The following is a 15010-nucleotide window of genomic DNA, read 5'->3' as shown; positions in this document are numbered from 1 at the left end:
CAGGCATCAGAGATACAGATAATATAGTTCGGTACTCTGCAAAAAATAATAATTATATATTACTTTACATTCCACTGAAACTTATATTTTACCCTTCATCTTCCATTTTTGCCTTCATATTTCTATAGTCCCTAGTACAGGGTTGCAAAAATGATGGTAAACTAAAATTTATAGAACTAAAGCAGATGAATGTATGACAAGAAGATCGACTCAGAGAAAATGTATAAGGAATGAATGTAGAAATATCATCACAGAAGGTAAGATTTAGCACACAACCTTGACAGGCGATGCTAATGAACAATGGGGAAATGGAACAATGGGGAAATGGTGTATACATACACAGACACTTACCTTTAAGAAAAGGTTCATTTGTCATGACTTTAACACTTGAATAGTAATCCGTTGGGCAGGCCCATTGGGCACGTAACTGTCTGGCTGTTTGGCGGGCATTAAGCCACCACCGTTCATCACCTACATCACCTTCCATAGCCTCAATACTGCAAAGACATAATAATATCTGATAAAAATTCTTTTGGGGACAGTATAAAGCACAGAACCAGTCAGAAGAATGTGAACAATATACTGTTTGAGCAGAAAATAATCATTCAACAGTCCAGAAGCAATCTACTGGAGATGACAGAGTGTTCAGTACATCAGAGGTAAAACACAACTCTTATAAGGCTTGTTAATGGTGGAACAGAAAAATGCAGAGTAATATATTTGAGCGTGGAGAAGAAGAAATACTTCCCACATATCTCCTGCTTGTCATAAGAAACAACTCATAGGGGCAACAAGACGAGCAGGAGCTTGAAACCTTCCCTCTTGTATCATCAATTTCCAAAAATAAAAGAGAAAAGAGTCAGGTGAAGACTTGTCCTTCATGGCTCATGTTAAGGTGTCTGAAAGTAACTGAAACCATGATGAAAAAAAAAAGGGAGAGATAAGTGCTATAATTCATGAAAGAAGAATAAGAGAACAAATACGGGCTGCCAACAGGCAAAGGCCCGTGTCCGACCAACAGGTCTGACAATCTTAACAACAACAACAAGAGAACAAATAAGGGCTATAGTGAGGAGAGCACATAAGAAAGGGATAACAGTAAAAGAAATGAAAAAGACATACTAGTGGTTACTAATAATACTTTTCTTATCCACTCAGTGGTAAATATAAAATTGGTACAGTTTAATTTCTATAACATTAAGATAAGTGCTACATATTGACTTTAACTTAAAACTTTCTAATCATGATGATATGCTGTTACATGGACATTTAAGCAAATGTAATTAGTCATGAATAAAATAGGTACCTATATGGATCTTCTTCAAGCAGTGGTTCCTTATCCACAAGATAATACTGTTTGGTATCCATGTTAAAGATGAATGTTGCTGTAGTTTTGTACTGACGACGAGTCAGAGAACTAAGTGGAGATCTAACTGTCTTACTTAGCCCCTTTACCACTGTAGCAGCCTGCACCAGCACTGATGCCAGGGCCACGATGTCCCCACTATTTGGACACACCTGACAGAAATATCAATCATTAGATCTATATACAACCTACAATCAACAAGTCTCTTAAAAAGTGAGCCAAAAAGTGAATAATGCCATAAACACTGAACAAACTGCAAGCAGAGAATGTAGAAAGGCTTCCACAGCACATAAATAGACAAAATAATGATAAACATATCAGTCATGTGGCTAAACTCCTAATAATGACAAAAAAAAGCATTTTATGTTGTGTCTAAATAAACACCCAATTTTCAACATATACTCACAGATCCCCAGACAACACAAAATTCAAAAAACATTTATAACATTATGACTTAAAAAGGAAAGATCCACTTGTAATATTCTTTTCCTATCTTGCTAAAGTCTGGTCATCCAATGCAGAAGTCCTTGCTATAACAAGATATCTTGACAGGGTATTATACTGGGATCTCATCTTCAAGCTCTACTCCTCTTCTTTGTTCCATGATATCTAGCTTCCTCTATGGTCCATCTATGTCTAATGTTAGGGATGGATCTGACTCTGACTCTCCTCACTTTCCTATCAACAGCAGTGTCCCTTAAAGTTCTCCCTCCTACACTCTTCCTCCCTTTCATCAACAATATCCTTTCTTCATTAGATAACTAAATACACTCATATGCTGACAACTGAACACAGCATTCATCCACTAATTCCAAAATTGCTCTGTCCTCTCTTGTTCAATCTGTATCTCATCTTAACATACCCTCTTCCACAAACACATTTGAACAGGATCTTTAAATGGGGTAGGTGAAGCCTGGTCAAGTTTAATACCTCTACAATTCAATTTCTCTCTCTGAATCTCTTTACAATTTTCATATCTCTTCTGATGGATTTACAATAACACCAATTAAGACAATGAACATACCTGATATCATTGTAACATCTAACTTATCTTGAAAACCTCACATTACACAAACAGATAATTTTGCTGATAGGATATTGGGAGTCCTGTTAGATACTATAAATCTTTCTCTTCTGAGCAGTTGATAAATCTATATAAAAGACTGAACCATCCCTGCAAAATACTGGTCTCACATCTGTGGAAATTCTTACTCTACATATTTACTATACTAGACATGGTAGTCTTAATAGTTCTATCAACTCTTTCACTCAAATTTTACAACCTGATCCATTTATCCTATGTTGTAATGCTCATTCACTTTTCCTTTTGTCTATAGGTATTACTTCAGTTTCGCCCTCTAAATCTGAATGTTTGAGTTCACCAGTTATGGAGACTCTTTTGTCACGGCAACCCCCTTGTGGAAGTTCCCAAAGATAAAGATGGCTGCTTGCGAGCCCCTGCCATGAGCTAAACCACATACTTCTCAGCAAGTTACTGCATCTCATAATTACTGTGAGTGTTAGTAACTCAACGGAAGACTGTTTTGATAGATATTTCTTTCCTTACACTTCCAACCTTTGTTGCTCTCTATCTCTTCATGTCTTTCCTATCAACAATGACCAAGCCCTTTTTAAAATGCAAGTTTTCCAGTTCTACTAAAATCCTCAAAATATTTTCCTCTTTTCTTATTTTTCCTTCTAATTATCCCTTTCCATTTCAATTCAGGCCTGGCCTTGATTTGAACTTTTGTCAAAGAAAGGAGCCTCCAACATGGGGAGGAGTAAATGACTTCCCTCCCCCAATATCAAACTATACTCCACTTGACATACACCAATCTGGAACAATATTACCCAAACATACATGAGTTACACTTTCTCGTCTGCATTCTGGACACCAACTATCTCTCCAATATTACAAACATTGACTCAACATATCACAGGCCTCGTCATGTCGAAGATGCAGCTTCTAGAGTGAACACTCATCCCACATTTGTCAAGCACTCAACCCACAAACACACACATATCATGGTAACATGGTTAGCTTATTAAACACTGTAGTAGCCCTATCAAAATTGGGTCCTGAGGCAGGAAAGTATGGTAAGGTATTCAACCAACTATGCTAAGAAGACTCATAACTTGATAACTCTTAATATCACTTTTGCTCCTTTTAACTTTAAAGGGCGGAACAATTGCTATCCTCATCTTGTAATGAGACATGATGTGTTTTCCAAGCTTCTATATACACCATAGATCAACCCAACAGTAGTTTCACCTCCAGCCTTCATCTCTGACTCATTATTATATCTAAATCCCCAGCTTTTTCAGCCTTAAAGAACATTTATTTTCCTCTCTAACCTTCTTCTATAAGAGGACTTATCTGTATAATATGCAAGTTAAAAAACATATATAATGAGGCTTTGAAGAAATGTGATTAAAATATTTAACACTTTTTCTAATGGAAATCTAAGTAAAATGAAGAAATAATAGGTACTTACATCAACAATCTCCACATTGTAATCATTGCAAAAGAAATATTTTTTGCCAGATTCAGTGCATAATCTTTGAGCCATTTCATGACAAAACTGCTCAACATCCAAGCTGACTTGTCTTACTAAAACTCCTGGAGCCATCTGTTAGAATGAAAATGTTTATATCTTACACCTCAAACTATAAACAAAACAAGCATTATGGTACTATCTATCATTTTTCAGTTCATTCCCAAGTAAATGGTATGTATGAAGTGAACACAGACTTTCAGTTCACCCTCTACCCAAACACTGTTTACTAAAGTGAACAAAGATAATCACATGACTTCAACATTTAATCACTCATCTTGCACCCTAACCTGACTCATAATGTGAGACTAATGTCTTCAGTCACAATACCAACATCACACACACACACAATGTTTCTACAGTATATGATTACTGATTACTCCCTAATATCCTAATCTAAATATTTCTAAACCATATTCATTCATGAAGTTAAGCAATAAACAGGTTTACAATCACCCATGGGAGTTGCACCTCAATGTTACATTTAATAAATGCAGTCTTAACAAGTTTTCACTTAAACAGAGGACTACCACATCATCTATGTAGTCCACTTTACAATACCTTCCATTGCTGTTCATGTGTATTCTTAAAAAAGCATTAGGAGTGAAGCAGCACTGGGATAAATGATAATAGAAGAGAGTGAAGAAACTGCTGCATACGGGATTCGAAAAGGCAACATATTTTGTGGTACTAAGACATGGGTATGATATAATATTTTCTTTCCTATACATGATTGCCTATCCCACCTCTGCAAGGTATCAGGAACTGAGCCTTTCAGGAAAAATTTTCACACTGTTCCTTCTTTCTCTTTTATAGAAAGATGATAAAAGAAGAGAAGTTTTCAAGCCTCGTGCTTCCATCCTTCACAGCTATCTTCTACAACATATACGAGATATGAGGGAGGTATTCTTTCAATCCTATCCCAAAAGGATAAATATACCTTTACCCATACCATCCTGCCCCAGGAGCCCTGTTATCTTCCATAGGGCCCCAACAGTGTTCAGGAAGCTGGCTACAGCCACCAGGATGTGTACTGGCTTTGTTTCCATGGCAAAGAGTGCAAGTGATTGGGGGATATACAACAAAAGGAGCAAGAAGTCAAGAGGAAGATGAAGGAACTAAATAAAAGAGGGCAAATGAGGTTAAGGTGAATATCAGCAATCTTCAAGGACAATATGAGAACATTTTGAAAGGAAGCTAATGGTGAAAAATATGAGAAAAAATGATGACATTGGTGAAGGAGGCAAATGGGGAAGAGTAACAGGCAGAAATGAGCTGGAGAGGAGATGGAGTATTGCTGAAGGTGTTAGATGATATGGTGGCAGATGTGAGATGTTATGGATGTGGACATCTGCAAAGTAGTAGTCATGGCAAGTGGTTTGGTAAAGAGATAGCAGCTGGTGGAGGCCTACGTAAGATGAAGCACAGCAAAGTGGCTGGAGTAGATGGGACTATAGTTGAATTTTTTAGGAAAGGGGGTGACTTTGTTGTCGATTGGTTAATTGGGATTTTCAATGTAAGTATGGCTCATGGCAAGGTGCCTGAGGACTGGCAGAATGCCTGTTAATGCCACGGTATAAAGGCAAGGGGTACAAAAGTGAATGTTTAAGTTACAGAGGCTGTAACTGCACCTAAGATCTAGGGGAAAGTGGTGATTGAAAGGGTGGTGGCATGTACAAAGCATCAAATTGTGGAGGAAATATAGCTTCAGGAGGCACAAGATGTGGCTCAGGTGTTTGCTATAAAGAATTAGTCTGATAAACATTAAGAAAAACAGACATACTTGTATGTGGTATTTATGGATTTGGAGAAAGTGTATGACACAACTGACAAAGATACTTTGTGGAAGGTGTTACGGATATGTGGTATGAGACGAAAGCTTCTGCAAGCAGTGAAGAGTCTTTATCAAAAGAATATGGTGTGTGAGCAAGAGGGACAATATGAAGGTAAGTGGTTCTAGGTAAATGCGGCTTTAAAGTAGGGATGTTTGATATTACCATGGCTATCTAATCTGTTTACGGATGGGGTGGTGAGGGAGATGAATGTGAGGGTCTTGGAGAGAGGGATAGGTCTATAGTCTGTTGAGGGTTGAGGGTCCTGGGAGGTGAGTCATGTTTACTGAGCTTGGCACAGATCAGGCAGCAAATTCAAGTGAATCTGCAGGAGTTAGTTTGGGAGTGAGAAAGGAGTTGAGAGTTAATGAAAACAAACTGAAATGATCAAATCTAGCAAAGGAGAGACTCAAGATGGTTGGCATGTGAGTTTGAATGGAGAGAACCTAGAATTGGATTGTTTCAGATACCCAGGAGTGGGAACTGCAGCAAATGGAAACATGAATGCTGAAGTAATCTATGGGGTGGGTGAATGGGCTAAAGGCCGGGGTGCATTCAGGAGTGTCTGGATAGAAAGGTTACTGTTTGTAAGGACAAAGACTGGAATGTTTGATTGTACAGTAGTCCCATCAATGTTCTATGAATGAATGGTATGGGCCCTAGTTCAAAAAGTAAGAAAGAAGCTGGATGTGATGAACTGAAATTAATGAGGACAATATGTGTTGTGAGAAGTGTTAATCAAATAAAAAATGGCAGGTTAAGATAGATGCAGTCACAAGAAACGTAAGTATAAGAGAAATAAGACGATGTGTTTGAGTAAGAAATAGGCTAACTAAGAAAGTATACATGCTATGAGTGGAATGAACAAGCAGAAGGTGGAAGTATGGAGTGAAAGATGCTTTTAGTGGTCAGGGCCTGTATATGGGAGAGAGTGAAGTGGAGTGACAGTTTACATGAGGTGACATGCTGACAATTGGATGAACAAGTGCAATGAAACAGTGAGGGAAAACCATGGAAGTGCTTGTGGGGCTTAGATGTGCATAGGAGAGCTTTGTTTGCTGGTCTATTATACATGCAACCATCTGAGAATATACTCTGTAAACCAACAAGAATCACACTTTCTCATCTGTGCAGTGGACACTATCCATCTTTTCAACATTATAAACATTGATTCCACATGTCACAGGACACCCTATGCCTAATGTGCAACTTCTATACCAAATACACTAAATACCTAGAGCTCAACTGCTTTTCACATACCCTACCCAGACAAACATGCATCATCAAACTTCATGGGTCATGTTCCAAGTCGGTGGATGTGACTGACTAAATGAGGAATCCTGGGTTCACAAGGTTCAAGGAATGGTGGGGAGGGGACCCTTCAACGAACAGAACATTGATACTAACCCATCAACTAATTATATAATGCTATAAACTCATAACTAAATCCAATGAAGAAAAGTACAATAAATAAAAATACATCAAGATGGAAATTACTGACCAGTTTCTCAGCCTTGGAGTTGGAGATCATATGCATCTGAGTGTAACCTGACCCATGTACTTCAAGGGGTAATGCATTATGATAGCCAGTTGCTGTTCCCAATTCATCATCTGTTGTGAAAAAAATGGATCAGTAATGATGCATAAATGCATTCATACGTTACAATTACAGTTAAATGTTACCTGTACTGATAAAAAAGTGATCAGTAAAGGTTGTGCTGTACCTCCAAGAATTAAGAACCATTAAGTAGTACTTTTCACTGAAAAATATCTGCTTATTCTAGTATCCCTCCCAATATGGTACACTCAATGTACAATGAATATGTCATTCACTTAAAAGTAGAACAAATTCACGTAAGCATCTTGTATGTAAAAATCATCAAAAATGGAATGAACATGAGGGCAATGTGTGGTCACGGCTCGAGGTAAAAGGTGTGTAGTTAACACTGAAAGAAGCTATAGAGGTAGCAGCAAATGAGGGCATAATGCTTTTAAGGGCACAGAAAGTTTGGAGTTGTGTTATAAGGCTTCAATATTCATATTCAAGAACTAACTGGATGGACTACAAGGCAGGGGTGCAAGCTCCTCAAAGTATATGAAGAAAAATGGGTAAGGAAGAAAAGTGCTAGGATGCTGTTATATACTGATGTTACTATGGTAATTGCAGTAATGACAAAAAAGTTACAAATAGCGATTGTTAATCTGGAAAACTATATTTATTTATTTCATTTTATTTTGCTTTGTCGCTGTCTCCCGCGTTTGCGAGGTAGCGCAAGGAAATCTGGAAATCTGTTAAACTGTTTACACAAAAAAAAATCCACGTGAATGCAAATACAAACAAGTTGTTTCTGGGAATAGGGAGTCTGTGTGAAGTATAGCTAGATGAATGGAAGATTAAGTTACAAGATTTAAATGTTTTAGAAATAACTTAATCAGCAAGGATGACTAAATAGACTGGGGTGCCTGAGGTGAGTGTTAAAAACAGGTAACTGCTCTGATTTAAAGCAATAAAAGGTAAAACCATACGCTGTTAAGTACAGAGAGTGGGAATGATGCAATCATGTATGTGTAATACATGTAACAAAAGAATGTATCAGCAGAGGCAGTGGGAACAATGCAGAAACTAAGAAAATTCTAAGAGGCTAGGAAACAGATAAAGTGAAAAGGGGACAGTGGAAACCAAATGGATATGTAACACTGAGGTCTGAATGTCTGATAAAGTATATTGAATTGTGGCTACGTCAAACAGAAACTTAATGTGATATACCTCTGAATTATAAGGTATGAAGCCACCTAAAGCTCACTTACAATTCACGGGGGATATTCATAAAAAGCTTTATCATGACATGTCATGTGTTTACAAAGCTTGCCTGCCTGAAAAAAAATTACGGGCTATGATCAAAGGACAGGCAGACAGTTACAGGATTATTATACTCACACATTTACACATGGCACGAAAAAAGGGACAAAGATATTGAGTACAATGGGAATGTGGAGATACTAAATGCAGGGAGCATATCTGAAGGGAATGCAGTGTACTGAGTAAAGTGGGTGAGGAAAATCATAAGGAAAAGAAATGAGGGAAGGAATCTACATGTCAGAGTGGTATATTTAACTGAAAATATCTACATATGTGAAAGATGTTTTGTGTAAAGGTTCTATAACTCATGTAGTAGTACACTTGAGGATGACATACAGACAACATATTTATCTATTTATCATACCTGATACCTGTTTCCTGTGTCAGCGAGTTAGCGCCAGGAAACAGACGAAAAACAATCCATCCACTCACACACGCACATATATATCATTTATTCATCAATTATACTTTTGTCGCTGTCTCCCACGTTAGCGAGGCAGTGCAAGGAAACAGACGAAAGAATGTCCCATATACGTACATATACATATATACATACACATACACAGACATATACATAAGTAAATATTCATACTTGCTCGCCTTTATCCATTCCTAGCGTCACCCCACCCCACAGGAAACAGCACTGCTAACCCCCACTTCAGTGGGGCATCGCCAGGAAAACAGACAAAAAAGGCCACGTTCGTTCACACTCAGTCTCTAGCTGTCATGTGTAATGCACTGAAACCACATCTCTCCATCCACATTCAGGCCCCACAGATCTTTCCATGGTTTACTTCAGATGTTTCACAAGCCCTAGTTCAGTCCATTGACAGCACGTCGACCCCGGTACATGAAAATGTTCCAATTCACTCTATTCATTGCTCGCCTCTCACCCTCCTGTATGTTCAGGCCCCAATCACTCAAAATCCTTTTCTCTTCATCCTCTCACCTCCAATTTGGTCTCCTGCTTCTCTTTGTTCCCTCCACCTCTGACACATATTTCCTCTTTGTCGACCTTTCCTCACTCATTCTCTCCATATGTCCAAACCATTTCTACACACCCTCTTCTGCTATCTCAACAAGTCTTTTATTACCACAACCTTTCATTACTTATGTGATCAAACCACCTCACACCACATACTGTCCTCAAACATTTCATTTCCAACACATCCACCCTTCTCAGTAAATACATACAAACAACAATAAAAACAAACTTGTACAGGACTTCAGCAGAAGATACAGCACATCCATGGAGTTTCGGTAAAAAGTTATCAGTCTGTATACAATAGTTATGTGGATGGAAAATTATCAAATACAATGAGCAAATATATACAATTGACATGACTATTTCAGTTAAACTGACTGTAATTTAGGAGTCTATAATAGAATTTTCAATCTCTGTACTTAGATTTATGACAATGACAACTGGAATGTCCAAAATGATGATCAAGAATTTAAATAAACTCTTATAGCAGTGAACCGAGGACTAAAGCTGGATAGGTGTAAAATTAACTTTCTTAAGACTATAGTCTTTTCCAGAGTAAATAGTTAAGTAGTGTTAATGCTTGTCTGCTATTCGGACATGCCCTTACCCTCTATGTCTGTGATGATGGATACAAGCTCATCGTCAACCTCAATGTATCGGCGGTTGAAGTCAACTACACAATTCAAGGTCTGCAAAAATGAAGTGAATAAAAAGCTAGAATGTTACCTTTACATACACAGATTACATATTTCTATTAAAAGTTATACACCTAATATTCTTGAGGTACGGAAAAAAGTTTCCTAAAAATAAGAGAACAGTAAGTATACAAAATGATCATAAAATAAACGCATGTTTACTAATATTATATCAGTAAATGTAAACCAAAGTAACCATGAGAGGGCAAAGTCACCTTTCAGGTTGTTTTTAAAACACCTGTCAATGAATATTTGGTAAGACTAAAGAAATCATACCAATGCTTTCATAATCAAAATTATTTTCTAACAATTGCAAGTCTTTTACTACATGGAACTAATTACCTGAAAGAGCTAGTTTCCTAAAGCCAGTACATAACTTGTTTGCTTTTAAAAAGAACAGATATACGATTCTGGACTGCAGGCCTCAATTTTGTCTGTTGTCTAAAGTACTGGCAAACAGCTCTATTTGTGAGAAAGGTCAATAGTTCAAAATTTGCTATGACAAATCATATCACATCAATAACATTCAAAAGAAAGTCTACTGTACAAAAGCTCCTTGGTAGATTGGCAGATAATGAAAGTGTTACCAAAACATGGCAGATAAGGTGCAGCGATAGGACTTTGATGAAGAAATGTGATATTCTGATGTATTATGAGGGCATTCTAAAAGTGTCTCGTTTTGCACCAGACTGCCTTTTTCTGTCTTAGCAAGGCGGCTCTAGATAGAAATGTACAACTGCTTCATTTGCACATATGCACTCTCTGGCTTTCTTGTATAATGTACCGGAAACAGTGCCTGTCACCCATGGACTAATCCATAGTTGACTATGAATGCTTCACATACCGTGGTAAAACTCATTGGCAATATGTTGCACCAAATATACCACAACTATCTAATTCATTATCTTTCATGCACATTGTTCCCTTTCCTGCGTGTTTAGGCCTCTATATCTAAAAGCCTTCTTAGCTCCTACCTTCCATCTCCTTCTTGGCTTCCCCCTTTCCCTTGCTTCTCCACTTCTGACATATGAAATAGTGCTCTCAAAATAATTAATGACTGCCTAGCAACCATAAACACTTACCACCTTCAAAATGAAACAAAGATCCTCCCAATACAGTCCCACCTCAACTTGCTCAGTCCTCAATTCTACACAACACTAGATCTCTCCTAACCAGACCACTCTATAACCAATCACCGACCCCAAGTAGAAATTAAAAGCCTATCCCTGCTTCACACTTCAGTAACCTCTACTCACAGATCAACCAAACCCCATCACGAACATTTGCCAGGTAAGCATGAGTCACACTTTCCTGCCCATTCTCTGGACACCACACATCACCACAACACAACAAACACTGCTTCAACATATCCCAAGCACTTACTACTCAATTGCCCTACACTTTCTGTATACAGAGCACACAGATGCACACGCATTATCACAACTCTTTATGACCTGTGATCCTGACTGATGGATGTGGCCAGCTTCTTAAATGCTGAAGGTACTGCATCAAGAAAGAAGGGTCTCCTGAAGCATGAGGGTAAGGTAACAGAGAGACTGAAAAAGAGGATTATGTGCAAAGGGAAGACAAAAAAAGGGGAAAACCAAGAGGTAAGGGGGAAAAAGGATTTGGGTGACCCAAAAGTTTGGGGGGTGAAAAGAAGAAAAAAATTTTAAAAGGAATGGGGAAAAGAGGATAATATTTTGAAAAAGGATATAAAGTAAAAAAAAAGGAAAATGGGCCCGGGGTTGAGGGAAAAAGGCGGGAAAAAGGGAAAAACGGTGGTAAATGGATTTTGAAAATTGGGGAAAACCCAAGTTTGAGAGGTCAACATGTGGATTGGACAATAGGTTCGGGGTTGTGGGGCCCCCCCCCCCCCCCCCCCCCCCCCCCCCCCCCCCCCCCCCCCCCAAAAAAAAAAAAAAAAAAAAAAAAAAAAAAAAAAAAAAAAAAAAAAAAAAAAAAAAAAAAAAAAAAAAAAAAAAAAAAAAAAAAAAAAAAAAAAAAAAAAAAAAAAAAAAAAAAAAAAAAAAAAAAAAAAAAAAAAAATGGACAGAAAAGGGCATGTGAAACATCTGAAGTAAACCATGGAAAGGTCTGTGGGGCCTGGATGAGGTGGAGAAAGAGGCTCCACCTCCGACACATATATCCTCTTGGTCAATCTTTCCTCACTCATTCTCTCCATGTGCCCAAACCACTTCAAAACACCCTCTTCTGCTCTCTCAACCACGCTCTTTTTATTTCCACACATCTCTCTTACCCTTACGTTACTCACTCGATCAAACCACCTCACACCACACATTGTCCTCAAACATCTCATTTCCAGCACATCCATCCTCCTGCGCACAACTCTATCCATAGCCCACGCCTCGCAACCATACAACATTGTTGGAACCACTATTCCTTCAAACATACCCATTTTTGCTTTCCGAGATAATGTTCTCGACTTCCACACATTCTTCAAGGCCCCCAGAATTTTCGCCCCCTCCCCCACCCTATGATCCACTTCCGCTTCCATGGTTCCATCCGCTGCCAGATCCACTTCCAGATATCTAAAACACTTTACTTCCTCCAGTTTTTCTCCATTCAAACTTACCTCCCAATTGACTTGACCCTCAACCCTACTGTACCTAATAACCTTGCTCTTATTCACATTTACTCTTAAATATATATATATATTCTTTTTTTTTTTCATACTATTCGCCATTTCCCGCATTAGCGAGGTAGCGTTAAGAACAGAACAGAGGACTGGGCCTTTGAGGGAATATCCTCACATGGCCCCCTTCTCTGTTGCTTCTTTTGGGAAAAAAAAAAAAAAAAAAAAAAAAAAATGAGAGGGGAGGATTTCCAGCCCCCTGCTATATTTTAATAAAAAAAAATATAATATATATATATATATATATATATATTTTCATATACATTCTCTAAGTCATTAACGTACAGTCAGTCTAGGTTTTTACCTAAAAAGGAAGCCACATTTCAACTTTCCATCTTTTTTATTCTAAAGGGAGCAAACTGCAGTTTTTCTTCACCCAAGTAAATTAGATGAACTGTGAATCACACTCTGTAGTATCATATGCTCCTTTATATACAAATATAACTGAAATGTATATGAATATGATAACATTAATATGGTGAGGTACAATAAACAAATGAACATACACCATGTAAATATATGACTACCTTAAAATATCAGTATACCCTGAGAACTTACCAATGACTGTGTAACATCAGAAACATTGTTTGGTGTTATACTGGATGACTTTTCAGATGACTTCTGAACACATCCTGGACTAAGCGCATACAATCCTAAACTTTCTCGTGAGCTCCATCTCTGCAGTTCTGCCTGTTGAAGAGTTCATTACAAAAGTCATGTAATATACTGCATAAAATGTGCTTCAAATACAATTTTTTGGTTTTGCTATATGTGTAATAACAATCTTTTCATATAATAATATTAAGTCATTGCAAAAGCATCAAATACTAATGCAAGTAATACATAGTACTGTATATGTTTGTGAGTAACCCAATTAATTACTACATCAAGAATAATTCTCTCAGAGCTGATTAACCACCTGATGGTACAACCCTGTAAGAAAAGAGAAAGTAAGTCACTGTCACTGCCTCATAACATTAATTGTACACTGAAAAAATATCTATCACATGTATCAGATGTAACAACCATCAATAAATTCATATGCCACTTCTCTTATGGAGTTTACAGCTTACTGCAACCAGTATATAAAACGAGCAAAAAAAAAAAAATAATGAGCTATATCACTCCATTTCCTCCACAGATTCATATGCACCTATCCATGCTCAAGATATTAATGCTAGGTTGCACATACCTTGTTGTCTAATAAAAAGGACTGATCCATTCTTGTATGGACTACTGCTCTTTTATCTGGGGTGGTTCTAGGTCAGTATTCATACTTGACAGAGTTGAGTCAAAAGTTGTTCAACTTATAAACTCTCCCACATTAACTTTAAAACCCTCTTGCCCTACACCACAAGTGTTTGTTTCACTTTCCCTCTTCTATTGGTATAACTATGGTTTGTGCTTCTGAGAACCAGCTGCTTGTGTGCCCTCACCACTTGCTAGGCCACACAATATGTGGCAAGCTCCTGCATCACAAATACTGTATGGTTGTTGGCAACTCAAAGGTGGCCCATTTTGATAACCGTTTCTTTCCCTATGCCTCAAAGCTCTGGACCTCTCTACCCTCACAAGTCATTCCTAAAACCTATGTCCAGGTACATTTTAAATGACAGGATTTTCACTCCCAACAAAGTTTGTAAATACATTTCCTTGTCTCTTCTTTTTTCCTTTTATCAAACTCTATATTTCAATTAAAGTCTAGCCTTGTTTTCATGAAACTCTCCCATCTACGCTCAAGAGAACAGTCTCTGCTTTCAGTTGTTCCTTGAAGTTCAAATTTGAATTTAAGACTACTCCTATGCTTATGGCATTCTGTTATCATGTGTTCCAAATGAATACTATAATTGCAAATGTCGTACTCTGGGGCAGGTCTCTTCTCTTTCAGTGATAGTGGGTCAACATAGCTGACAAAGAATTGTCTCATATGGTGATTCTTGTAGAAAGAGGAAGGCCATATTCCAAAGTCTTTATCCTCTGTAGTTTGTCATTATTTCAGGCTTCAGTTTACCATCTAGATTGCCATGTACATCTAACAATCATTCATTCTGCCCATAAAAT

General features: G+C 37.7%; 1 protein-coding gene across 1 annotated transcript in view; it reads right to left on the bottom strand.

The window, feature by feature from the left end:
• Window positions 1-15010, bottom strand: part of LOC139764370 (uncharacterized) — a 51783-nt gene that overhangs the window by 14295 nt on the left and 22478 nt on the right. The window contains exons 7-12 of the mRNA XM_071690910.1: window positions 13508-13639; window positions 10206-10287; window positions 7255-7364; window positions 3862-3996; window positions 1307-1518; window positions 352-497 (exon numbers count right to left, since the gene is read on the bottom strand). Coding sequence (XP_071547011.1) covers window positions 352-497; window positions 1307-1518; window positions 3862-3996; window positions 7255-7364; window positions 10206-10287; window positions 13508-13639 — 817 coding nt within the window. The remainder of the gene's footprint in view (window positions 1-351; window positions 498-1306; window positions 1519-3861; window positions 3997-7254; window positions 7365-10205; window positions 10288-13507; window positions 13640-15010) is intronic.

The sequence above is a fragment of the Panulirus ornatus genome, chromosome 49 (genome assembly GCF_036320965.1).
Source record: "Panulirus ornatus isolate Po-2019 chromosome 49, ASM3632096v1, whole genome shotgun sequence".
Lineage (NCBI taxonomy): Eukaryota > Metazoa > Arthropoda > Malacostraca > Decapoda > Palinuridae > Panulirus > Panulirus ornatus.
This window is presented reverse-complemented; position numbering and strand designations above follow the sequence as displayed.